This window comes from Blennius ocellaris (assembly GCF_963422515.1).
Source record: "Blennius ocellaris genome assembly, chromosome: 13".
NCBI classification, from domain to species: domain Eukaryota; kingdom Metazoa; phylum Chordata; class Actinopteri; order Blenniiformes; family Blenniidae; genus Blennius; species Blennius ocellaris.
Window position 1 is genome coordinate 16,464,596 of NC_137662.1, and position 27,168 is coordinate 16,491,763.

General features: G+C 42.6%; 1 protein-coding gene across 2 annotated transcripts in view; it reads right to left on the minus strand.

Moving 5' to 3' along the window:
• Positions 1–488: 488 nt before the first annotated feature.
• lzts2a (leucine zipper, putative tumor suppressor 2a) overlaps positions 489–27,168 on the minus strand; it is a 40,143-nt gene continuing 13,463 nt past the window's right edge. Inside the window, exons 2-9 of one of the 2 annotated variants that reach the window (XM_080507707.1) lie at positions 23,096–23,210; positions 7,739–8,395; positions 5,944–6,606; positions 5,748–5,870; positions 5,437–5,583; positions 4,791–5,306; positions 3,643–3,747; positions 489–3,531 (exon numbers count right to left, since the gene is read on the minus strand). In XM_080507707.1, the coding sequence (XP_080363833.1) occupies positions 3,349–3,531; positions 3,643–3,747; positions 4,791–5,306; positions 5,437–5,583; positions 5,748–5,870; positions 5,944–6,606; positions 7,739–8,362 (2,361 nt within the window). In that variant the 5' untranslated portion in view covers positions 8,363–8,395; positions 23,096–23,210 and the 3' untranslated portion in view covers positions 489–3,348. Of the gene's footprint in view, positions 3,532–3,642; positions 3,748–4,790; positions 5,307–5,436; positions 5,584–5,747; positions 5,871–5,943; positions 6,607–7,738; positions 8,396–19,368; positions 19,630–23,095; positions 23,211–27,168 lie in introns of those variants that run through there. The other variant, XM_080507708.1, reaches the window with a different exon arrangement.

Consider the following 27,168-nt stretch of genomic DNA (forward strand, 5'->3'; position numbering starts at 1 on the left):
TATTTTTGTGCTGCATTTTTTCTGGTAGAAGCGCTTGTGCTCTGGACAATCTGCCACTTTAGAGGCTTAATTACACCATGCTGTGGACGGAGCTTACGCAGACATGTAGAGGAGTTGGAAAAACATGTCAGTGAGCAATGCAGGACATTGGGATCTTGGCAGAGTTTGAATCAAAGTGGAATATAGGGGGGGAAAAATGCACAAAGATAACTGGAATGTAGCGTGCATAGTGCCTTACTTCTGCAGACTGGGGGAAGTAAGTGGGGGAAACACTCACAAAACACTTTTTAAAGTGGATACTCGAGAAACTTCAGGAATGTTTATGTCTTGGCATGCTATTGCAATTTGACAATTAAACAGTACGTTTATGCCTTCAGTTATTTCAAAGTACGCCATGTATTTTACTTTAATGCTTATAACTGTTCACACGGCATACATTACTCAGCTTTCATGTGATTATGGGAGGAAAAAATAAATCAGGAGGCTGGTTAAGGTGTGGCAACTTGTTCTTTAATTAAAAACAGTCATTTGTACAAGAAATGTACACATAAAAATATACATGGACAACTACTCACTTTCTGAATTAATGAAGACACAACATAGGCAAACATAAAGAATGCACACTAAATGATGGAAATAAATGCCACGGATAAAGAAATGTGTTACGTTGCTTTGGTCTAGTCACAGTGGCTACATTTGAAATAGATATTTTTGTCTAAATAAAAGACAATGTCACTCTGTTATACTATTTAGTGTTTTACATATTTACACAGAATGGTTATGTAATGGATGAAGAGAACTGATATACGAGAGGAGGAAAAAATAAACTTTGACCCCAAATCCAAACAGTTCTTTTCGGTGAGTGAGTCAGTTTTGCAACACTCGTGATTTTTGTTAATATGAATCTGTGGTGAGGATGTAACAGTCGAGGTCTAGTTAACAGAAATGAATGCAGTTGCCTCAATCTCCTCCCATGGCTTTACAATGTATGCACAGTGTAGACTTTTTAATATTCTCGGGTACTTTCTAAACCACGGTGATGTCATGCAGAATGTAGCCTGATCAATTATACAGACCATTTCGATGAATTGGCAATTACAGGAAACGGAATACTCTCTGGTTGCTTTAAGCCTGACCTCAACTTGGCGAAGGCATCTTTGAAATGACACATCTCATGCATTTATAAAGGAAATGATGGAACAGAGCTCAACGAGAATCAGTGCGACACTTTATGATACTGAAAATCAAGTGAGAGATCAATTAAAATGGAGAGACAACAGGTCAAACTATGAAAAAGCTCCCCTATCACCTGGGTCGTTTTGATGTGTGTGTGAGGTTTCCCCACACAGATTATATCATGTAAACATTAAATCGTCATGCATTACAGTATTGGGTGCACTTTCTAGATGCTGCTGCCTCCATTTGGAATTGATCCATCATTTGAGATATTGGTATGCAATATACATCAACCCACACTTATACCAGTACTACAACAAAATATCTTCCAAGTGCTATATATAAAAAAATATACAACATCTCCTCCATTATATAGATATCCTTTTAACCATTATTCCTTGATATAGACTCTTTGCAAAATAAAAGTTCTCAGCAGCCCACTACTGCCATAGTCAGTGTTAAACACAGCCCTGCGTTACTGTGACAGAAGAGCTGCACAGCCTTAAACTTGACGACTTCTCCTTGCCCGTTTATGGTTGAGGGGGCGTCTGGACATTCAGAGCTGGAGCCACTGCCTCTGCATCTCATCCCTCCGTTATCTGACCAAGGTTTTCTCTTCAGAAATCTCATATAACAAAGACATGCAGGCATGCCAGCCTCACTACCTGTATAGCAGTCAGTGAAGTTTATAATGTAGGCAGGAGGGGGGGTGGGTGCGGGGTGGACTAGGAAGACTTTAAAAGTGTTATTTGGCTTCGGGATGCCAAGAGCTACATAAAGAGCACTAATGGGGAGTGAGAGCGGAAATAAACGGAAACTCTGAACAAGCATGCCTGCAGTTCAAACACTGGCTTAAATCTCTTGTGACGTCACAACCAAACCGTAATACTGTAAATATGCTCTATATTTAGCTTCCTGATACTAGATGCTGAGGTGCTTTTTTTTTCTCTTTTCTTCTGGTATAAAAATAGTTCAGTAAGAAGCAGACAAAAGAGAGCAGACGTAAAGAGAAAGCCAGAAAAAAAAGACAGTGGGTGAGAGGAATCAGCAGCATCCCAGTGATATCTGCCATGCTACAGCCCACATCCTCGTGCTGAATAATCGTAAAATATAAATATTTATGTCAGAGCTGGCTGCAGCGAAGGAGCAAGTTTACACACCGATCGAGTGCAACTGTTGGTGGTCGAGAAAACGTGAGCGGACTTCAAATAAAAACACTTTGTCTCAGCGTTTGGTTTCTGTGTCCTTGATAGTTTGAGGCAGAGAGAGAATACGATGTCCACGTGTAAGCAAAGTGAGAGACGCATGTCAGAATTGGTTTTGTTGACGTTTGACGATTTTCACAAAAACAGTCGTTATACCAAAATAAACAGCAGAAAGTTGTGCAAAAATAACAGCTGTTTCGCCAATGACAACCCCCCCCCACTTTTGTTTGTTTTTTTTACTGCATTTCACTATAGTGACAATACATTCCTTTTAAAAGTCATTGAGAGAAACCCTGCTAAACAACCAGATATGTTATTTTACACTTTTAAAAAGACCAGTCGGTGCTGTAAAATCAAGATGACATACAGTAATATTAACAGTGGAGCAGTGGTTTGATGTTTGAGTGAAGAGGTCATCATTCATACATAACAGCGGTGTTGATGCATTGAATACATGCATGCTGGTGGCCGCGTCGTTAACATCATGTGCTACCAAGATAAGTTGTGACTGCGCTTTGACTGGATTGCTTGATGTGTAATAACTTTTTTTTTTTTTTTTGCTGTAAGTTCCCATTGATTTTTTAATACCCTGATTTGAACGTGGTCTGAGAAAGAAACACTTTTTCATCTACTCTTTGCTCCCACAAATGGAGGAAGTCTTTGTGCTGGCTTTGGAGTGGAATAAAAACCCATAAAAAGTTTTTGGGGAGACATGTTAAAAGGTTTTTTTTTTTAGTTTTTTTTAAGTACTTCTCTGATAGTTGGAAGTAAGAATGCACCTTTGGGAGATCTCCGTTTTGACAGTGACGAGAGGTGAAAGCTCGCTTGGTGGTCCACGTAAAGCCATGTTGAAGATAGTGCAGTAATTGGCCCGGAGTTCAATAACTGGTTGACACCTACTGAGTCCTTCGTGAGATGTGTTTCCATGTTGCTTTGCACGTTTTCTTGTAAAGGGGTGTGAGTGTGTTTAGATCTCCGTGGCAGTGATTTCCTCAAAGTGGATGTCATTACTGCCACTGTGGACTTCGTAGTCCTCCATGTCCCTGTTCTCCAGCTCCAAACTCAACTCCCGCATCACTCTCTCCAGGTCGCGGTTGCGGCGGTACATTTGGATGTAGTTCTGCTGCAGCTGCTTCTGGTAGCGAATTACCTGGTTTTAAAGAAACAAAGCATGCAGTTGAATCAGAAACAATCAAAAGAACATTGTAAGAGCGTGACTGAACACATTTTCAGTCACCACCGCATATTTCTATATATTCACCTTTTCCTTCTCCTCCTGCCACACTCTTCTCTCTTCCTCGAACCGTGACAGTTGCTCCTCACCCGTCCTCCTCTCATAAATGAGCTCAGCCTTCAGCCGATCCACCTGAGGAAAAAAAAGAGAAACAGTACTGTTACATTGCTCCTTTATTTGAAAGACATTATCCAGCACAAAAACAGTACATCTTCTGGTTCAAAAAAGTTGTTGAAGTCGCATACATACAAGTGCATCTCCCCCCAAAAAATCCAATTCCATTTTGGTTGTTTCTACACTGAAATCATATAAACTAAAAAGGGTCAAAAATACCTTTTAAAAGGTTTAATTATGACCCCCGGTTAAAAGACATAATACATTTGTGAAATACTGTATTTTTGGGTTGATTTTGAGATATTTCAGTTTATGCGTAATACATTTTTAGTACATAAAGTTTTAATTAAAGTAAGGAAACAAATTACTTTAGTTTCCTAACTTTTTAAAATACACCTTTACTTAATGTGAGTGGTGGGCTTGAATGAGATGTAATTCATTGATATGCTGAAGCAGTGATTTTTTATTTTTTTTTAGACTCCAAACAATCAGGTCTTGTTGATGTGTAGTGTTTTCTAGCCGTTTCAAATATGAATAGTATCATGCACTATGATGGTGGTGCTCAAAACACACCTCCACTGTCATTTACACAGAAAAAGAAAAGGTCATCTTTGTTTATTCTTTCAAACTATTTTTAGGTTTTCATCTGAGATGCAAGCTCCTCGAAACAACGGTGGACGCGTTTGACCATTTCAGCTTTTGTCATTTTGTATTTTGCAGTTATACAGTGCTTCTTAATGTTGTGTTAGAAAGTGCAGCGCTTTAAATTGCCTCAGGTCTCAATAGTCCTCAAGAAACAACCTTGCCTTATGATGTTATGGGCAATGCACTGCTATCTATGATTCATTAATAAACTGTATAATTTCTTGGCATTCATACAGTTGAAAAATATTAAAATAGTCTCAGATAAATGTACACATAAATCATCCACTTATTTATAGATCTGCACCTATCTACGTTATCCATCTGGTGAATACAGTTTCAGTAAGTTACTTTTCATTATCGCACAATTTTTTTTTTTTGTCACTTCCAGCTAGAAAAGGTGCTAAAAGTATACTTACATGTTGCCTTAGTCCCAACAATGTTTCTGCATTCTGCCTCTGTGCCTTGGCTTCGTCACTCTCGCCTCCCCAAACCAGATGAGTTTCCTCTCCGTCACGGTACACACAGGGGCTGGGACCACCCCTTCCTATAACGCCCCTGACCTGTTGGTGGGAGAGAGCCATGCATTGACCCTTCATGCTTCCGTTTCCAGGTAGCGACATTCCACAATGACTGGACAGGGTCTCGTGGAGTCGGGACGACTCCTCTTCCAAGCGGCCCACTTTCTCCCGAAGCAGCTCGGCTTCACTCTTGCGCCTCTGGAGTTCATTCTCGCAGACTTCCAGCTCCAGAGAGCGCGTTCGTAGGGCCGCCTGCGCCTCCTGGGATCGAACCTGACTCGCTTGCAGTTCAGAGCGAGCTTCTCTGAGCTGGGCCTTCAAAACCACAATGTCTCCTGCTTTCTGGCTGAGCTCAGACTGGATTTCTTTCAGCTGCTGCTTCAGGAGGGAGATTTCTCCCGTCTTCTGACACACCTGAGCATAAAAAACCCCAAAAACAAACAGGTGAGAGAGTGCAGGGCAGTATGCCGCTGTCTGACTGAGACAACGGAGATGTTCACAGACATTTATCAATGACCTCACAGCTTCCCCATGTCAGACTCACTTCCCACTTTGTCTCCTCCAGGCGTGGCCCCAGCTGGGTCTGCTCCCTCTGGATAGTGGCACATCTCCTTTCCAGCGTCTCTCGGTCCTGCAGCAGAGAGGAAAAGTCCTCCTGGAGCTTTTTCTTCTCTTGCTGTAGCTGGAAAACCTGAAAACAAACAAGGTTCTTAACAGACTACAACAAAAAAAGCCAACATGGCTGAACAATTAAGCAGGGCATAAATTCATTAACGGTAAAGAAATACACATAGTAAATTTCTGCGTACAAACACGAGAGCATCACAACACAATGTTTATGGTTAGTTGGCGTACCTGTAACTGTAGCACCTGCTGTGCTCTCTGGGCCTTCTGAGAGGCCTGCTTCATCTTGGTGGCACAACTCTGTCTCAGCTCCTCCATCTCTCGCTCACAGCGACGCTGTTTTTCTTCGTACACCTTCAACAGAGGTCAAAAGTTAGTTCATTTCAGATTTGGGGGAGGAAGTGTCAGGAGGCCCACCATGTCTCACCTGGCAGATCGCAGCTTCATTCTCATCCAGATTTTCTCGTAGTTGCTGAAGCTCCAGGTCTCGCTCCCTCAGCTTCTCCTCCAGCTCCCTCACGATGACTTCGTAGCCCTCCACAGGTGGTGGCGAGTGTCCACAGGACCCGCTGTCCGACAAGGGCTGCCCGCGCCCGCTCAGCGACCCCGAGCCTGTGCTCTTGCTGGACGAGGAACGTCCACTGTCTGAGTTACTGTGACCATGGCTCCCTGTCCCACCTGAAGTGTTCCGACTGAGTCCGGCCGCAGGTTCCAGCTGTCCCCCGGAGCCCGACCCGGAGCTGGAGCCTTCACTGGGGGCCAGACTGTAGCCTGTGCTGCTGTGAGTGGGGAGGCTGGAGAGCGAGTTCCTCCCCGAATCTGACATGGAGCAAGACTGGCTGCTCCGAGCATTGCGGCCGCCGCTGTAGGAGTTACGCTTCCCTTCAGAGCTGGAACTGCTGCTTCCTCCATTAGCGTTTGTCCCAGAGGTGCCATTAGACCCTGCGAGGGGCAGCAGGAGGTTGAGGCTGGCCTGGCTTTCGGACATACTGCTCCCCCCTGGCCGTGGCGACAGGTATTGCACCGAGTGGCGATTCTTGGGGATGACAGGTTTGAACGCTGTCGGACGGATCAGCACTTTCTCCATGTTCTACAAGTTCAAAGTTATAAGAACAAAACACACCAGCATTATTTTCTGACAAACGCTCATCTGTGCTAATTAGCAACGGCTGAGTAAAACTCATTAGAGAAGGGTGATTGATATGCTGGCAGGTTCCTCCACCAGGATCTGATTTGTTTGATTTGGTTTAATTGAGATTCATGGGCTTCATTAAGCAATTTTCTTAATGATATTCCTATCCTCTAAGATAGACAGCAAAGAGAGGGGGGACATGAAAAAGGAGAGGACAGAGAAAATCAGATTAAAGAGCACAGAAACAGAAGGCAGAGAGGAGAGTGGAGGAGGAGATGAGACAAAGATGGAGGGGGTGAAAGCCTTTTGTTCAGTAAGCATTTTCTTAATGATCTTCCTCACGGTTGAATGAAGATGTTACTAAACCCAAGTGAGCTTCGACACCGATCATGATGTGTCTGCAAGGTGAGTAGCTGTCAAATGATCCATCCAAACCTGTCAGGCCTCTGATTAAGCTTCCCTCTGGATCGATGGAAATAAATAGCCAATTAGACAGCATAGTAATCCACTATAAAACAGGCAGCAGAAGTCTACCCAGCTATGGTATTTAATGTGTGTGTGTAATCTTTAGCTGTAATTGAACATAACAATGTCCTTTAAATATATGGTCATCAGAGATCACAGTCAGGATTCATTGTCCTGCTGAACGTCATTTAAAGAGTTCCACTGGGGAAAAAGGTCTCGCAAGTTTTCTTTGAGATATGATGCAAATCACAGTGATAAATAAGGGTTGTTCACACTTGCTACCTTCGGTGCAGTTAAAATGGAACCTAGTGAGATTGCTCCTGTTGTTGATAGTGTTGGTGTTGTCCATTTATGGAAGTATAATGGTGCCATGTGCACCAAACAAGTCTATTTGAAACAGTGTGCTACCAAACATTCACTGATGCAGTCCAGTTAAAGCCAAATAGAAGTCTGAATGCAGAATTGGCCAACGAGCTGTAAGTGGACCATAAAAAGAGCATGTTTTGGACTTTAGAAGAACTGCATATCTTGGCATTTAAGTTGAATTAAAATAATACTGGTATCGATGTAGATAAGACCCTGTAATGTCGATATTTGAGGTTTGACAATCAGATGAATACCTCACCTTCTCCAACTGTCCGGACACTGGGATGAGTTTTGGAGGAGGGCCACCGATGGTGCCATTGAGAGTTCTGTTGTCCCTTTGGTCCTCCGAGTCACTGCAGGGGCTTGCAGCGGTCAGCACCAGGTTGTCGTTCCAATCTCCAACTGCTGCCTCATCACCCACAAACCCAAAGTTCCCATTTGTGCAGCCACCTACTGCACCGGGGACTGCAGCAGGGGCCACCGCACCGCCATTCACACCGGCAGAGTTTCCAGGCCGGGGATGCTTCTTGGTGGGCAGCGGCGGAGGCAGAACCTGGGCCTGAGGCTGAGATTGGTTGTTGATAACAAGCAGCTGCTCCAGGGAGCTCCCGCTGCGGAGGGTGTTATCCTGGAGCCTGAAGCAGCTGGTAGCTGGTGTGGAGCGGCGGGGTTTGGTGCTGAATTCACTGGCAGCCCGACAGTGTCTCTCCTGATACGTCCGCCCCGAAATGAGACTGCTGACAGAGCCCATGGCTGTTTCGGACCCACAGGGCCTGCAGGGACTGGAGGAGGAGTGGGACGACAGCTGCCCACACTGCTGGACGTCAAGACCTGGGTTGGGGTGGTCACTCACAGTCACAGGTAGCGCCTGAACCAGAGCCATGGTAGCCTGACAGCGTCAGACACACCACACACACTGGTGAGAGAGGATAAAAATGTTAAATTTACACTCTGAATGCAACAGATGGGACTATTACATGTGATCTCTTGAACGCTTGCATTCATGCATAAGACTTTTCATTCAAAATTCAATAGACGTAATAATCTCCAAACTGCTGGTGATGTGGTAGTGACAGATTCTCATTGTGGGATTCTTTAGTCTGCCTCGCCGTGCACTGGCATTAAATCACATTGTGCACAAAATAGGCTGACACAACACTCCGGCACAGATCGCTGCACATAGTTGCACTGTGGAGAAAACCCGTCAAATACCACTGCAGCAGCCTGGATTGTGTCAACACAGCAATGCATGAAGATAAAGCGATGACACCAACTGGGAAACAATCAAAACTTCTAAATATTTCACTACAGTACAATGACACAAGTGACCAGATTAAACTGCAGGGTTTGAGTTGGTTAATTTTTGGTTTCAGGACCTGGATACAACAAATGAGAAGAAAACGATATTGGAACAATCAACTACACTTATAATACCTAATGTCTTCAAATTATTATTATAATGATCCACATTAATCTGACATAGAGGGACTGGGTGTTTATATCACAAATCTGATTTATTTTGTATTTGGTCATCTCGATCTATATCAGATCAGGACTGATGCCACAGTTGTTTCAGGTGCTACAAAATCAAAACTATAATGCCAACTTAGAGGGTAGATTCATAATCAACAATATAATACTAACAAAACTAATATCATCCTGATGAGCTTGTGTTAAGCACATACTGAAACGCATAAATACACACACTAGTGCAATCACATGCACAATATTGTCTCATATAATCAGAGTGCAGGAGGAAGCCCTGAGGTTAGACCACTAATCTAATTAAAGAGAGCCAAGACGACATCATTTCTTGTATTGCAAGTAGCAAGTATTAGCATGATAATGCATGATCATGCATTTTAAGTATAGACTTTTTTTAAACGAAGAAAACCATGATTTTATAATTATCCTGACTTGTTGAACGGGTTCTATTCACAATATTAAAATCAAATTTACATACAATGCCACCTTTCTAATTGCAACATCATTACGGAGACAGGAGGAGAAAGAAAGGATGGATTTAGCAGACAGAGAGAAAGAGGGTGAGTCACTCTCATCACCATCTGCAGCTGCTCTGTGATTCTCCTTAATGTCCTCATCTGAACCTACGAGCAGTCATCTGTGCACTACTGAAAATATAGTCGCTTCACCTCGATCACAAACAATCCCCCCAAAAAAGGAGGTGGAATCTTTGAAGAGGTTATTAATAACCACTTCACTCAGTTGTTGCGCTATTTTAAGAGGAGAAACATGACTAGATAATATTAACACAATAAGTGGCAGCAGATTAAGTCTTCCGTTTGCAGATAGTATTATCAGTGTTAGTAGCCCAGGGGGACATGGAGGGGAAACATATCCTCGGCTGGCTGTGCCAAGCTAAAACCTGTCTGGCCAAGTGGAATAATCCTTTGGTGCCGTGGCTGCATACACAGTCTGCCAGAGCTCCAGCAGTCATACTGATACTCGTAGACATGCAGGGCATAAACACCCATTCACTCAAAGCCAATGCATCAAGGTGCACATCAGTCTTCTTACAAATGAAATCTAAAGCTTCAGATAAAAAGTCAACACCAAAACCGACAGGAGTGAAACAAGAGACGATGATGAACAAGATCACTGCCAGATTCCTTTAAAGCTTATTTTCCTATAAACCACAGAGTAGTTGTTTTTTTGAACATACACTGTAGGTAATTGAAATGGTTTTTGTTTTGTTTTGTTTTGTTCTATTTCTATATGTTTCACTTCTTGGGTTTAAGACGTGGTATATTTTTCACTTCACATTCAGCTTAGTCATTGTAGGTGCCAAACATGGTTTTCGATTGGATGATTGGTGTCACCATTATTCTCCTATTGGAGACGTGGGTGTCTGCTACATTGAAGCTTGGAGAGCTATAGTGTAGTGACATTGAAATACACATTCATTGAACATTACTTGGATATTCAACACGTTTCATATGATTGCACATTAAATGCATTTATCATAACTTCATCACACATATGCACTGTTTGGTATGTTTTACAAATTGCACAATTCTGAATTCCCATACGAGATGCTGCAAGTTCCACATGTCAGACAATGTTTGGATACACTTTTTAGTAAATGTCAATAAAGAGGCGACATTATTTAACAATGTGATCAATTTTCTCTCTGGCTCAGCCTAGTTTGTTTTATAGTCATGACTAATTGTTTTTTTCTAAGGGATGAAAATTCCCCAGTTGGGACTGATTCTGGCTTAATTACAATATTTTTCATTGAGTACCTTGAGTTATTGAGTAGACAAAGAAAACCCAACATGTGAAACCATGGACACTCTATAGAGAAAGGCCTAGACTTTAACTGAGGACTTTTCTTACTGTGAAGTGAAAGGGCCACCCACCACACCACTTTAGTTTATAAAAAGTAGGGACCAAAACAATCCCAACAAGTAGATTTCTGGGGAATTAAAAAGTGCTTATACCCTCTTCATAAAGTTGAATCCATTTCCTCGATCGTTAAAAAGAAATCTACAAACAAATCGTGCTTTATACTCTCAACTCCACATTCCCAGAGGGACTTTTTGTATGTGGGTGGGACTATGGGTAAGTGGGCTTCTCATACTGATGAACAATATGACAAACACTTTGCAGAGTGTTTTGGTATCATTGTAAATCAGTTGACTCAACAACCATGACTATAGCAGGTAGTAACTCTTCATACGTGGATTGAGACTACCCAGGAACTGAACTTCAGAGTGTTTTAAAATACCTTTATTAATTATTACCCTTGGTATGGCTGAGTAGAATCAGATTTATTTCAATTGATGGCTGAGCAATTTATATAAAAACACTTATTCAAAGTATTTAAAAGCAAGAAAACCAGTGAGAAGCAGAGATCAAATGTATTATGAGGAAGACAAAAAGAGAGGCATCCATAAGTGGTCAGGTTTTTTTTTTTTTTTATCAATCTCGACTAATAATTCACTATGAAAATTATACATGATCTTTTCATATAAAACTAGAGAAATTTGTCAACACATGATTTGATTTTTCCTGATTAGTCAAGGGGGGGCGTTTCAGTTCTTGACAGACTAAACTCTGAACATGTCTGCTAGTATGTGACAAAGAGCAAAGAAAGGAGTCAAAGAGACGCGACTGACTTTAGTACACATGAGTCAAGGAGCTGAAGATATTTATGGTATGTGATCAAGTCCCATGGCAAAAATAATCACCCCCTTTCACCTTTTATCCAGCCTACCCCTCCTACTCTTCACTCCCACTCTTTGACAAGGACCTCTCAGGCAGGGATAATAGAATTAACAACCCTTTGCGACCGTCAACCATGACCCCCCCCCCCCTTTCCTAGTTTAGCCCTTACCCTGTGACCCCCTGATGGGTGAAGGGGAGCGGGTCTGATTCCACACTCCCACCCCTGTGACCTCCTAGGGGTGGGCCTTTGTTCTGGGTACTCGGGCAACAAATCTCAAAAGCTAATTTCCACCTCTGATGTTGCTCACTGGCCCTCCTCTTCTGAGGTGCATTCCACTGAGAAAGTCTACATTTTGTCCGCAATCTCTCCATTCGCCCTCACTACTTCTTCCACCTTCCTCATTACATGTGTACGCCTCTGCTGTCAGCAGCACAAGACAGGCAGGGGAAAAACAGCCATTGCCACTAAAAATAGAAAAACATCTCAAGTGCCTGAAATCATTCTGATAGTCTTTCAAGAGGCATTTTTCTCAGTGAGGCATTTGATTCGATGCTCAAAAATAAACTCCAATAGTGTTGCAGCCAGCTCTTTCAGGGTCAACCCAGGGGCACTTTCTACCACATCCTGAAACTCAAAAACTATTAAATGATGCCGAATCACTTTAAGGCAGCCTCACTGCTTTTAACATGGACTGGAAGTATTATGTGAGTTTGCTCTTCATAAGGTACCGACCGGCCCACCATGACTGAGAGCAGGACTGACAGAAGAAAGAGGTTCCCAGGTAGCTCCCTAACAAGATCCAGAAGTGCATTCTGTGACGGGGACATAATCCCGTTATGATAAGTCTGTTACAGCGCCACTGCTGCCCAGGAAAGGAAGCCCATTATTCCGCAACAGCAGCCGCTTGCAATCACACGAAAACTCTGAGCTGCTCAGACTCGACTGGGTTTGGAACGGAGTCAGAAAAGTCAGGATAAGGAGAAAAAAAAATTAAAGGGGGTCAGAGGCGAGAACACAATGGCAGAATGGTTGGGGGTCTCAGATGGGGTTTTAAGGGATTTTGCAATAACAGGCAGTCCAAAATAAGCTCTGAGCTCTTTGCAATACCAGACACTGAGAATCTTGTTAGATCGTTCTTAAGCAAGCAAAGAGACACAGTGGTTTGAGCTTTGGGTCGTTTGGACCATCTCTTCCACTGCTGACTAACCAACATGTTACTTATGCCAGACTTAAGGATTTTTCCTTCCTCCATTTTCTCAAATTATGGATATCTATTCTAAAGTCCATTTAAACTTGAACAATGAACTAACTAGAAAAGTGTGTGTCCATTAGTTGTGTGTCCATGAAGATAAAAACAATGAACGGAATCAGAGTGTTTGTTTTGCTTTCAATAACTTTCTTAAATATTATTAACGAACAAAACAAACTAATTTGTGCAGCATTTTTTTTAGTTTAGTGGCCTATGCCTTCATCCGGGTTTCCCAATCTCAGTGAGAAACTAAAGGGGAATGAGACATCTGATCTGAGGTCATAAACATCAACAGGTCTATCAACTCAAGACAGCGTTTAGACCAGTTAAAGTGAAAGTAGTTGAATCTCCAGTTTGTCACTGGAAACTGGAAATTGTTGAATTTAATCCATTCCAGTGTAAGCAATTATTGATCACTGCAGCTTTAACTACTGATCAAACTGACATCTCCCTGACAAATTGAGCCTTTTTAAATTCTCGCCTGTCGTTCCACTTTCATCCTCTTTCAATTTCCTGCTGATTTTCATCCATATAGTCCCTTCCTTGTTTCCTTTGCTGGATTATTTATCCCCCGCCTCTCCTGTCATCGTTTCTTCTCCACCACTCCCTTAACTTCCATGCTGCTCCTTGCACACTGGTCTATACGGTCAGATCTTCATCCTCCCATTCCCTAACAGCAACACCACAGCGTGACGAACCGAACCCAAAGCAAGTATGAAGATGAGAGCAACAGGTGGAAAGAATAAAATTGTCAGATCAAAGTCAGCACCGTGCAGACGAGGGCAAAAGTATCAGTATGTCGGCAGAAATAAGAACCATTCATAAAAAATGCCCCAGTATAACGTTTCCTCGGCTTTGATGGGTGGCCGCTGCACAGGACAGTTTCAAGGAAACAGCAGGCACTGATAATACTCAAATGGTTTGAGCCTTCAAAGTAAAGTCAATCATTGAGCTACTGTGATAAAGAGTTGAGAGCAGAAATGTTACTTTGGTATACAAAACATGGGTGGCCTCGATAAATCCTGAGATCAGTGATCCTGCTGGATGAGGAAAGATATTAAGAAGCTACAGGTGAATCATAATAATCCTTGATGGCAGCTGATGAAGGAAAATCCGCAAGTACGGGCAAGGCCGCAGCACACGCACGCACACACAATACCTCAGCAAGGCAATCAATCCACACCTAATCTCCTCCACCATTTATTTGTCATGCATCTATTCACTGAAACTCGACAATAAAACCAAGAAAATGGTATTGTGATGAAGTCAGCCGACTCCACTGTAAAATGAGAGGAGTCGTTTAATGTTTAGCCAGAAGACCTGAGGTTCTATCGTGCCTCCATTCCAACACAATGACTGTGTGTCTGACTGGTGGCTCACTGTCACCTTCCCCCACATGGCTCGGTGTGTGTGTGTGTGGGTTTCAGACTACTGAATGCAAACTTTCTCAGCCACCCGCCTCGGTGCCAAATCTCCTTTCACTCGTCTCTCTTTGGCCGTGTAACATGGTTGACATTGTAACTTTGAACAAAAGTTCTCGTTGCTACGCTGTGACTGCATTAAAGTGTGTTTTCTTTGGTGAAACAAATTAGACAAATTCTAGGAAAAACTAAAAAAAGTCAGTTTGTGGAGGAGTAATTGGCAATAGGTCCTTTTTTAGTCCTTCTTTGTTTCCCCTTCTACTTCTTTTACAATCAACTTGTTGCTGCTGCAGACTTCACCCTCTGCCTCTGTTTAGAAACGTTTCCATGGCAGCAGAGGCCCACTTTTTAACGTGCGGGGGGGAAATGATAAGAACACAGGAAGGAGTGGGAGAGGGAAGTGAGAGAAAGAGGGAGTGAATGGGTGAATGAGTGGGTTTGTGAGGGTGTTGCTTGTGTGTGCGGCGGTCCGACAGCGGACAGGTTGGCTCTTTAGCTTCTCGAAGCATCTGGCCTTAATTCGGAGGGTGAAGACTGGACAAACCAAAGTCCAGACTGTCTCACTAATTTTCCACATGCATACACACAGTTACACACACACTTTTTAAAATTTGTTCTTGGGACCTTTTAATGATTCATTTAAGTTCTAATAAGTTCACTTATATTTTCTTTCTTGCCCAGGTCCCCGGATCTGCTCTACAGTTGATTTTCACAGTCATTTTCCCCGAATAATGATACAAATGTAATTTATTTAAGCAGAAAAACCACAACAAGCTACACCTGCCTCTACATCGATTACTGTGACAGATTCTTTTGTGATTCGATTCACAAATAATCCACTGGTAGAGCTGAAAGGATCTCAATCTTGCACAGCCTATATGCTCATAATGCAGCCTTTCCTTGCATGCCCTCCATCTACTCTAGGTTCATGTGTGCATTTGTTTGTCACATAATTTCTACAACCCAAAAACGCCATAAAAATGCTTTTGTCGAGAGAGCCAATGTGATCCAACATATTGGATGTTAGTGCAAAAAATAAATACAAATTAAGACAGCCTTGTTTTATTTATATGAAATCGATTGAAAAAAATACAGCCTGAAAAAAAATTATGTCAGCTTTGTGTCACGTCTAAAAATAAGGGGAAACATGTAGCCTGGCGGTATAGAATGATAATCAGCTCCACAGAGAGGACAAACCTCCCCATGATGTCTAAACATAAGCAGCTCGACAAGATGTTTCTCTGATGAAAACTGCCTGAAATAGGTCGGCTATGATAATGAGACATGCATCTGACCCGGGACTCGTCAGCAGCTCTCTGCGTTTCAGTTTCCCACACTACCTTGCTATAGCAACACATTTCAACTGATCAAAACTGACTGACGAGCCCGTGCGCAGCCTTTAACAGTCAGCTGGAAACACTGGAATAAATGGAGCTAACAGCTTGTGGGGGGAAAAAGAAAAAAGAAAAAAAAAAGGAGGATGGCTGACATTTCTGTCCCGCTACCAATGTTGGATTTTCCAGGAGGTTTTCCAGCCAGTGAAAGTTATTCAGCGGTGGTCAGTGGTCAAACCCGCAGACACTGGAAATACCAAGAATGCCGATGGAAGAGACACAGGGATTAGTTTGGCCAGTGGGCTACCGTTCGTTAGGATCGATGACCAGCAGACTTTCACACACTTGGGGCCAGCTGTACTTTCTTATCATAGCATGTTTGGAGATTTAGCATGGCGTTTACTGGAGTTTAATCTGGCTATAATGACTTTTCATTGTCCCACCAGCAGCAAGAAGAGTTAAGTTTTCCCTCCTAAACCTCCCTTCCTTCCCCCCTGCTGCTCTGGCTGTATGAACAGTGGAGAACCATTGTTTCAGTTCAACAGAGGGCAGAAAGCAGAGAGAAAGGGTCTGTTATCTCACCCTGAAAGCAACCACATTGTGACTGACAACATGACCCCATAAAGAGAGGCAGCTCCAAGGAGAGGCAGTGACTGGACAACTTCCGTTTTTTGTACTCGTCAGGAAAAGTCCATCGTGTCAAAAAGCTTCAAATCACTGATCACAGCTTAGGGAAACTATAAAAAGACACACTGATACATAAACACACACATACAGTGAGTGCTACTAAATACAGCGAGCAAAATGACTTCCACAGCAGCTATTACATAAGCAGCAATGCTTGAATTTCAACTGTGCCAGCCTCGATGTATTATTCACTTCCACTCATCTGAGAAAATATCTGACACGGCAAAGAAGCACATGTGCAGACGTATTCAAGACATACTGTCCGTGCCGCTGTTAACTTGAGAAAGATTGGAGAGGGGAGGAGAGACCGGCGTGGAAAATACTCATTCAGCAAACTGAAGAGAAGCCAGGCGGACTTATAATCTCTTGCTGTTTCTCTGTCTCCTTCTGTCTCCTTCTGTTTCTCTCTCTCTCTCTCTCTCTCTCTCTCTCTCTCTCTCTCTCTCTCTCTCTCTCTCTCTCTCTCTCTCTCTCTCTCTCTCTCTCTCTCTCTCTCTCTCTCTCTCTCTCTCTCTCTCTCTCTCTCTCTCTCTCTCTCTCTCTCTCTCTCTCTCTCTCTCTCTCTCTCTCTCTCTCTCTCTCTCTCTCTCTCTCTCTCTCACTCTCACTCTCACTCTCTTGCAGACTGTGTCCCTCCTTGTTCATCAACTCGAGGCTTTACATAAACACCTGGATTGAGATTCAGCTTGCTGGAGAAAAATTAAGCGGAGGATACAGAATGGCCAGAGTGGAGTTTGGATGGCATTTAATTGAGTCGGAGTCTGTTCAAATCCTTTATTCAATGTTTTTGGCTAATTCAGTTTTCATTCCAGTCAACACTCTGTTCCGACACCCCAGAGACTGTGCTGTGGTGGATGGGCTTTGGGATTCAGCTATTTATTTAGTCTGGATTGAGCCCTGCTCAGCCGATGTAAAAATAAATTGAAAATGGTGCCTACTCTTGTGTCATTCACTGAATCACAGTAAAAAGATGCTGTATCTCCAGGCACAATTCCTGAATCTACAACAGGATGCACAATGTGTCTCTTGCATGTCCCAAGTCTCACTTGATCATCTAATATGTTAGATGTTCAAAACATCAATACTAATGTTTTGAACCCTAAACTCTCCTTCACCATTTGCTCAAAGTTGCTCCCAATGAAAGTTGAGCACCTTGCCTGGCCACCAGTCAGCAAGTATGTGTGTGACTGTATGAACGAATGGGGGAATGCGACTATCATGAAGTAGAGATTGACCACGGGTGCTACAGGCGCCAGGTCCCGCCCAAACACCTGCCTGACCCAATCAAGGGTGACGCCCTCATTTGGAACAGTTGTCAATCACGATACAGCATATTCAAGTCAACCTTGACGTCAATCTGTTTAAAAGCTTTTAAGGAGTCAAAAATAATCATTCAAAGCCCCCCAAAAACACAATGGCATTAACAAATCTAAATATTTGAGGTGTATATTGAAATTTCTTAGTCCCATCGGCTAACGTGGAGGAGCCTCATAATGCCATTTTTTTTTTTTTGAACCCATGATATATTAGTCATGTTTTACATCTACTTGAATCAGCAGTTTTTCTTTCCTCTGCAGGTGCCTCTCGTATTGAAAAACCAGACAACACAATTATTCATGATCAATTAATTTAAATGGGGGCAAGATGAAAAATGGAAGCGAATTCCTGAACCACATAAAAAAAGTCCGCAGGAGTGACTTGCCTCCCATTAAGTACACAGAAGACATGAATCAACACAACTGGATAGGGGTTACGTATCCAACCAGCAACATGTTTACTCCATTTGTTTTTGTTTCAGACCGATGAGTTAACCCATTTTCTCTCGTTTCTGCTTCCACTCCCCTTTGCTAAACCCCCACAACTATTGCACATATGTGAACATATACGTCTCGCTTTCTAGACTTTGCCAGCATCCATACTAGGCAATCACAGTTTCAACTCAAAGCTCAACATAACACAGTCAAAACCGACAGCAACTACAAAGACTTGAGTGAATGAGTAGCCTCTCAACATGCTGTCTATAAACATATCTGCTGACACACCACTCTTGGGCCAAAACAAACTTGATGAGAAACGACAATATGTGGCCTGAGGCTCACCAGGAGTCTTATAATTATGCGCGTAGGGAAGACATAAGAGGAACAGCAGTAAGCTCTGTGTCCCAAAAGTGCTTTGTCATCAAAAGATACACAAAGATTCCCTTCAAAGTCTTTGGGATAAAAAAAAAAAAAACATGTTTTGTGAGGGTCACACTTCTGAGATGCAGCCTAATTGTGTGGCTCGGTAGAAGTCTATGTGCTGCCTCATGCACTTTCTTATCTTCACAGTGAGTGTGTGTTCAGACAGATTGAATAACACCCTCCTCCTCCTCCCTCCTGCAGGCCAACTGTCCAGAGGGTGGAACAGCTTTTCTAAAGGCTGAAATTTCAAATCAATACCCCCGACAGTCTGTAATGAGCAGATTACTCTGGGTCAGGATTAGAAAACCTGGGCTCAGACACCAACAGAAACTCATCATCCCACTTCAACCAATCCAAGCCACCGGGTGTTTGTCCAATCCTCCAGAGTCATATAGAGGAGCTACACTCGTAACAACTTTAAGGAAACTAAGTTTTAAGCCGGAGCGAGCCAGCTGACTCTGAATCATCTAATTGCTTTGCATCTTCCACAGAATTGTGAATCATGATTTTAGTAGTCGAAAGCAACTCTTTCCTCAACTACTTCCCAGACCTGCTGAAATCAGCGTTTCTGTGTCAATAAGCAACTTTAGTCTCTTTACATTACATCTTCTGTTAGGATTATTCATTTCTCCAACAGACAAGCTCCTAAGTAGCTTCAGATTGACTCAAGGTGCTTGAGAATGCAAAGTTATTCCTCAAGCAAATCTGTATTCATGCGAAACTGGAGCAGAAAGCAGGCTACAAGAAAAGCTTGAGTTGGGAGAATATCAGCCTCACTTATGCAAACACATGCAACAACACACACTCTTCTCCCTCCCTCCACACTCACCCCATTGAGAGCCCTGCATCGTTGTCTCCATTTGTCCCTACGAAAAATTAAATTAAAAAACCGAAAGAAAAAAAAGAAGTCCCTCCGGTCTCTCTTGGATCAGATTCTCCTCGACTCTCCCGCTCTCTCCTGCCTCTCTACCTCCTCCCTGCACTTCTCCAGCTTCCTGCCGTTGCCTGCGCACCTCTCCGGAACTTCATATCCTGGCACGAGGACCTTCAAATGGAAGCCCCCTTTATTTTTCCGTCCTGTCCTGTCCTCTCCTCCTCCTCCTCTCACTTCACTCCACTGTTCCTCTTCTCAGCTTTCCTTCCCTGCTGCCTGCCTTAGCACCGCCTCCCCCTTTCCCCCTCATTCCTACCGCCTCTCTCCCACTTTTTGTCTGCCAGCCCCTCTGCCTCTAGTTTCCCTCTTTTAACACACACACACACACACACACACACACACACACACACACACACACACACACACACACACACACACACACACACACACACACACACACACACACACACACACACACACACACACACACACACACACACACACACACACGCACTCTCTCTCCTCCCCTTTCTCTTTTTAACGTGACATTTTCACACACACTCCACGCATCAACAGACTCCTGCGACACAATGAACATTTTGCATTTTCAATTTCATCCGAGGACTTCGGTTTGGTGGGTGGGTGCAGAAGCACAATGGACCACAGGCGTAACAGAAACACCTCTCTCACCCCCTCCTTTGGTTTTCAACATCTACCCTTTGGCTAAACAACAATGCAGTTACACCCAAGTGTGTAAATACCAAAACAGCAGCAAGTACAGCGAGAGCTGCAGCCGCAACACACAGAGAGCAAGGGAGGGAGGGAGTCAATTGACTAAGAAGAGTTCAATTACATAACAAGTTTCTTTACATCTTTCCACACTGCTCGTGCTGTCACACGCACGCTGAAGATGGATAGGCAACGAGATGAAGGGAGGAAATCAGTGGAAATTCATATCTCACAGGAGCAGAGCTTGTATTCTGAGTAATGTGTTTGAAGTGACATTGAGATGAAGGCTTGTGGGGTGAAACAGGAATATTAAAACTACACAAAGACTGCCATTAGAGATTTCATTGCTACTAATGAATCTATTTCTTATTCTAATGATGCAGCTGGTGATCTATTCTGTGTTGCTTTTATCAAGGTTTCGGCTTGTTCAGACGAGGTCACGTCTGCTTGTGACCTCTCTAAACTTGGATTGATAACATGCTGCATTGTGGCTGTAAGAAATTATTTGAACAGGACAACATTTGAGTCATTATTTATTCACAAATTGTTTCAGCACTCATTCATTTACAGATCACACAGTGCTCTGTTGTGCAGTGCACAGCACTAATCACTCTTGGTTTATTGTTGTGTGCTGCCATGGAAAGCCAGTAGGAGGACTGAGTAATGCTGTGTGTGCGTCCTCGCACTCTCTTTACTGGAACTTCCCTCTGAGTCCCACGATGGTACAACAAGAGAGAGGAGAGAGTTCACTTCTGCTCTCTGACTTGGCACTTTACTGCCATTAACACACTCAGCTAACCTCTCCAGGCTGAGAACACAACACCAGAAAGCTTTTGAGTTTGTTTGTTTTTTTTAAATGTCTGACGCCGTGTGTGTATATATTATAAACCTTCATGACTCAGCACGGGTCAGGAGAAAAAGGAAATTTGCAGAAGGTAAATTTGTTATCTAAAATCAGTTTAGTAATGAACAAAATAATGAATAACATCAAAATGCTTTTTTTTTGCCATTGAAACATCAAACACAATGTGATGTTTTCAGTCACTCAAAATTGAAATCCATCCTTCTTCTGTGTTGCTTTATTCAACAGGGTTATGTGGCGCGAGAGCCAATCCCAGCTGACTACAGGTGAAGCCAGAGCACACGCTCTCAACAAGCCATCAGTCCATCACAGGTCAAACACAGAGAGACAGAAAGTCACACACACTCACACCGACAGGCAATTTTAGTGTCACTACTTAACCTCAAATAAATGTTTGACTGTGGGAGGAAAATCAATTTCCCTGGAGAAAACCCAGAAAGCACCCCCCCACACCAGGGCTTGAATCAGGGATTATCTCTCTGCGAGGAAAAAATACTTAACCACTATATCAGGCCCAAATGTTTTCAAATGATGGGGAGCAAGTGTATGCAGCCAGCAAGTGTCCGTTCCCTTTATTTATCGTTTTGTGGCACCACTTCTCAGGAAAAGTGCAATCAGTCCGGTGACCATGACAGAACCTGAAATAGTTTTTTTTAATTAAAAGTAGCAGATCAGTTTTATCTCTCATTGCTTTGTACATGGATGAATGGATGGATGGATGGATAGATAGATTAAAAAACCATGTTGGTCACTGTTTTGTCAACCGTGTACATTGTAGGTTGCTATTTCAATGGCTGAGGGAGGGAAGTGTCCATGACCACAATGCTTTTCTAGCAGCTGATCTTAGCAGTAATTTCCCAATATTTTTTTGGTTAAACATGATTGGTTGTCAAATACCTGTACTTAAATAGTTAAATGGGAATCACAGTGCTGACTTCAAATCCAAGCAACAATCTGCAAGATGCCATAACAGTGCAGAGATCACAGAAGTGACATATTATGCTGATGTTTTACTTAAAATGTAATGATAACACTTTACCTTAAATAGCTGTGTTGCTGAAACGTGCAATAAGAATAATATCAACCCTGCCTTGAAATGTCTGAGTGCTTTCATCAGAATAACTAAGTCCTTTTGCATCACATCCTAATATTTCACTCATTGGAAATCTGGAACCACATTCATGCAGCTTTCAGTTAGAATCTTGTTAGTTGAATCTTGCATCAACCACGAACCCATTTCTTTCTTCTTTGTGTTTTGGAAGTGACCTTCCTACAGCCCGTGAATGAAGGGGACAGCTGGTTTGGGACGGGCTAAAGCATACTGGAGGAAATGCGGAGCTGAGAGTGGACAGCAGATCTGTAATGGATACGGTGGAAAGAGGAGCGGAAGACAGCTGCTGCTGTGTTGACCACACACTGTTATCACTCCACATCTTACAAACACTGCCCCTTTACTGCCAGACCTTGAGTTGACATAAATGATAAGGAGTCTGTGTCAAGATTTAGTGTTGTGCGACCGCTCTTGGTTAATAACACATACAAAATAAATTGTGTTGCGGCAAACTTACATGACTGATATTACCTTGTCGAGGAAATTGTGCACACCGAGCAAGATGATTTGATTTGAAATAATCCTCAATTCTTTTCACAGCCTTATGTGGAACACCCAGCTGCCGTATGGACCAACATGGGCTCAGTCACAAATTTCTGACCCCCTGACCTCTCCTCTCCTCCCCCTGCATCCCCCTCTCCCACTGCTACCCATCACCAAACCTAATCTCCAAACAGACACTTCAAAGAGGCCAAGACCCTTATATCCATAAATGTGTGTGCATGTCTGTGTGGCTAATTGACCCTAGCAGGTTGATCTAAATTGTGCCTCCACCAAGTCCTTCCACTGATCAGTGACGCTGGCATCCAAAAAAGACACGAGGGAAAAAGAATGAAATCTGAAGGAGGCCAGAATGAGAGAAGGAACAAGAGGAGTGCCGGACGCTTGAGTCAGCAAAAACTGAAGGTCAACGTCATCAGAGAAGGGTTTTGTCTGCAGAGGGCTTTTTGTTTCTTGTTGTTGTTGTTGTGGCCATTCACCTTAATGTGTCGCCCAGCGCACTCGTCCGGGAGGTCTGGGGGAGACTGGATAGTGAAAAAGAGGTCTCATCCCAGGAAGTCACTTCTCTCAGGACCTCTTCCTCTGCGCTTCAGCCTGAGGAGGAACAAACACAGAGCACTAATGTTAACCTGTGCTGACCACTACTTGCATCATTTACAGTCTATAAAACCAACTGCAAAAGCTTGGTTGCGTACATCTGTCATTCACCAATCACTGCTGGGATGCTGATGTACACACGGTAAAGCCAGCAAAGCACAAACATCCCAGCCGGACGCAGAATAAAATATCCTTGTACAAGTAGAGTCAAAGTGAAAGCAAATTAAATAGTGTGGTGACCCCAAAACAACTTTAACATTGAGTTTTGACAGGAAACATCCATTCATCCCATCTTCTATAGCTTTATCCAACTTTGGCTCATTAGGCAATGGTGCCGGTCTCACCTGACTATTAGCAAAGGACGGGTACACCCTGGATGCTCGCCAATCCCTCAAACACAGACAGACAGATGAACATACACACTCTCGTTCATATCTAGTGACAAGAGTAACAGACTAACCCCAACTCTTGGACTGTGGGAGTAAACTGCAGCACCTGCAGAAAGTACACACACACAGTGACAACATACAATACTATGATAAGAGTGCTAAAAAAATACCTCATGGTGCAGCTTGACATAAAACATCAAATAAAATAAAAAAGAAGAAAAGAAAGAAGAAAATGCCCTTCAAAACAAAATGTGAAGCTTGTGATTAATTGATTTTACTGGTTAATCCAATATCCTGAATCAGACTAAGTAGTCCCTTCCTGAGTTAGTGGGCATTACAAGTTGATCAAAAAAGCAATATTGATGAATGTCTTTATGTCTTTGGTGATGCTATCCACATCACTGCTGAATTTCTTACTTCAAATACTTATGTAGGTGAATATCTTACGTTGAAAACACAGTACAGACCGCAAGGCACTGATATGGGACCAAATCAACTTGAAAGTTTGGCTTCATCAGTTCTGCCACCCCCTGGTGTCCTGCAGCAGAAAACAAAAGCTTGTCTCTTCAACTCAGTTCACTTTAGTCTGTATTGTGGATGATTTTTATCTTTCTTAGCTAGAAGTGTTAAATCATCCCGCTGCTTTTCCATTTGTACTTTGTTAATGTTTTGGTCTCATTCTTTCTTTGTCTCATTCTCCACACAGTTCGCCAGTGAGGTAATTAGTTGACTTTTTACCATCTGATAAGCGATACGATACTATTGATTTTCTCTGTGTCCTGGTGCAGGGGTCAGTGCTGCCAGGCCCAGCTATAGAGCTACTTCCAAGAGCCGCAAACAGATGCTGACTGGACTCTATCGTAGCTATTGTCACAAACAGACAGACAGAAAAAAAAAAAAACAATGTGGAAAGTCACATATTTTCAAGACAAACAGGGTCATCTGACGGCTGAAGTTGTGGTTGAGCGGCACAAGAAACCAGCTATGTTTGTCAAGCATTACATTTCAAGCATAATACCAGGAATTATTGTCTAAATGTTTATGAAATTATGTGAGAATTTTAAGATAGAGATACATCATACATCAGTGGCCATCAGAATCTGGGATTTCTACCATTACATGATTATAAAGTTTTTGCTATTGGACGTCTGATTTGATGAGCCTGTGCCATAGTTGTTTGTGCAAAGAGAAATAAGAAACAAGTATAGAAAGGGTACACGTTGTGAGAGATCAGTGAGGTATTGGTTCTAAAAGGAGAGGACGAGGGAGTAAAGGGCTTTCCAAAGGGCTTCAGGGGTTCAGGGGTCAGGTTGGAGGTCAAATTGATGAGATGACTTTTCGGAGCAGGTGTCTTTATTTTGGTTTTATTTTCCTTCTGCATTTATCAACCTCACACATAAAAGTCGTCGTCAATAAACATTGCCAGTGTGCTGAAAGAACGTACGTAGATGCTGTAACTTACAAATAAAGACACATGTGAGGCACATGCACACTGTGCTGCTGGCCACAGCCCGTGTGCCCTTTAATTTTCATAAAACCCATTGCAAAGTCATAAGTCCTGACCTGTGATGCTGTAATGATCTCTGGATCACTCGGAGCCCCTGAACGCAGTCACATATGCATCAAACCTCGCGTCTGGGCACTCTCTCTAATCAGGAGATGAGATCTCCTCTCACATGATGGGTTGATGTGAAGCAATGGGAGCAGATTAGATAGAGATTATTAATCCTCTAGATCACTGCCAGCTAGATTACAACGCAATAGCAGCATATGTCCATAGTGCGAGGACGATGGCGCTGTGATTCAGGGGTTCACTCTCACAGGGTGCCGCAGCATTAACTTTAGCTGAGGGCGTTATTAAGGTTATGCAGCATGCTGGCGTGACTGCCTAAGGCTCACTTTGTTAATCACAATTCCTCTAACGTTGAAGTTATTGGGTTACTCTCGGTGCCCACCGCACTCTCCTTATTTCTGCCATGACAGTACACTTCATACCGATGAGGGGGTTGTACATAAGGGTGAAGGAGAAAGCAATAGCCGTCACACAAACAAGGCAAGCCTCCACCAAGGTGACTGCCAGAGCAAAACCAGAGAGAAGTGAGTGAATAAAAACGCTTTTCAAACACAATGATTCTGACCATGGGAGACACAGTTCAGGTGCATATAGGTGCCAATGACTGTAACACCTTGCAGATAAATTTAAACAATTTTTTTTTAAAAGAGTTCAACTCTGTGTATGTGGAAACTTTATATATCTCTCTATAATGTGAAAAATCTGTCAACATTGTCTGACCTTACATCATAAGCATATCATGGAATTTTTTTTAATCCTCAGACGCACCTGATAAATAATGGAGCAGACAAGTCAAAGCACCATTTGTACACCAGAATAGAATCAACGGGAACTGTAAAACACCTCCCAGGAAAAGAGCAGTCAGGTAATGCAATTTCTATGTATCTCTCTTTCCGTTTCCACTGTCATTAGCCTGACACTGGTATTGTACTCAGTGTGCCGGGCACTTTGGTGGCGGCTGCTGCTGTCGTTTTTCCAAGAAAGTGGAAAGCTGCTTTGTTGCAATAATATGCCCTGTGTGATGCTTGGCCCATTTTCCAGCCTGCTTTCATTGTGTAAGCACACATACATAAAACATGATTTGCTGCTTCAATTTCTGACTTTTATTCAGCTGGGATTTGGTGGCAGACAACATCAGAGCTATGAAAAGCAGAGCGTAGCAGCAACGAAACGCAGCTCTCCCTCTAAACCTTATGAGCGAGGGAGGAAAAGAAAGAGAAAAGAGGAGTTGGCAGTGTTACAGGGGACATGGTTTAATCACTGACCTCTAGACTTACAACTGAAGACAAATGCCCATGATTAATGAGGGCCATTCATCTTATAGGTTAAGAAAAAAAACAAACAGAAAGAAAACAATGGGAACTCTGTCGGCCTGAGCCGCTCTGATAGATCTGTCTGCCGTATATATTAAACTCAAGTCGTGTTAGTTTGCTCTTCCTTTCTGATCCAAAAGCTGAGGTCAGACAGGGTGTATGTCTCACGGTCTTCACTAGAGGGCAGTCTGTCGAAGTATGCAAACTGCCTCATTCCCATAAAAATGTCATTCCACTGAAAAACCCATGAAAAGGCTGTTTTTCTGTTAAAGACAATCAAAGAAATATGAGCGCTGCACATTTTTCAATACGTTCTGCACAAGACTGAACTTTGGTAATGGCATTCAATCTTAAATAGGCAAAACCTCATTAGATAACAATCAAAGCCAGATTTAAAAATGTTCCAATATAATTCAAAGGTTTGCTTTTGAAATATGGAATGAGATTACTATTAAATGTTGCTCTTGTTTAAAAAATGTATTGTAGAAATGAAGTAATTTCATGTCCAACTCAAAAGGGAGAAACAGTCATAGAGGGGCACATTTAAAAATACCACAGGGCTTAATAGATGTAAAAGCCAGCAACGTTTTAGAAGCTGTATGAAAAATACTTTTCAAAACTATATATAAACATGAGAAATCAAAAAATGTCCTCTTCCAAAGAACCCACCATGTTAAACT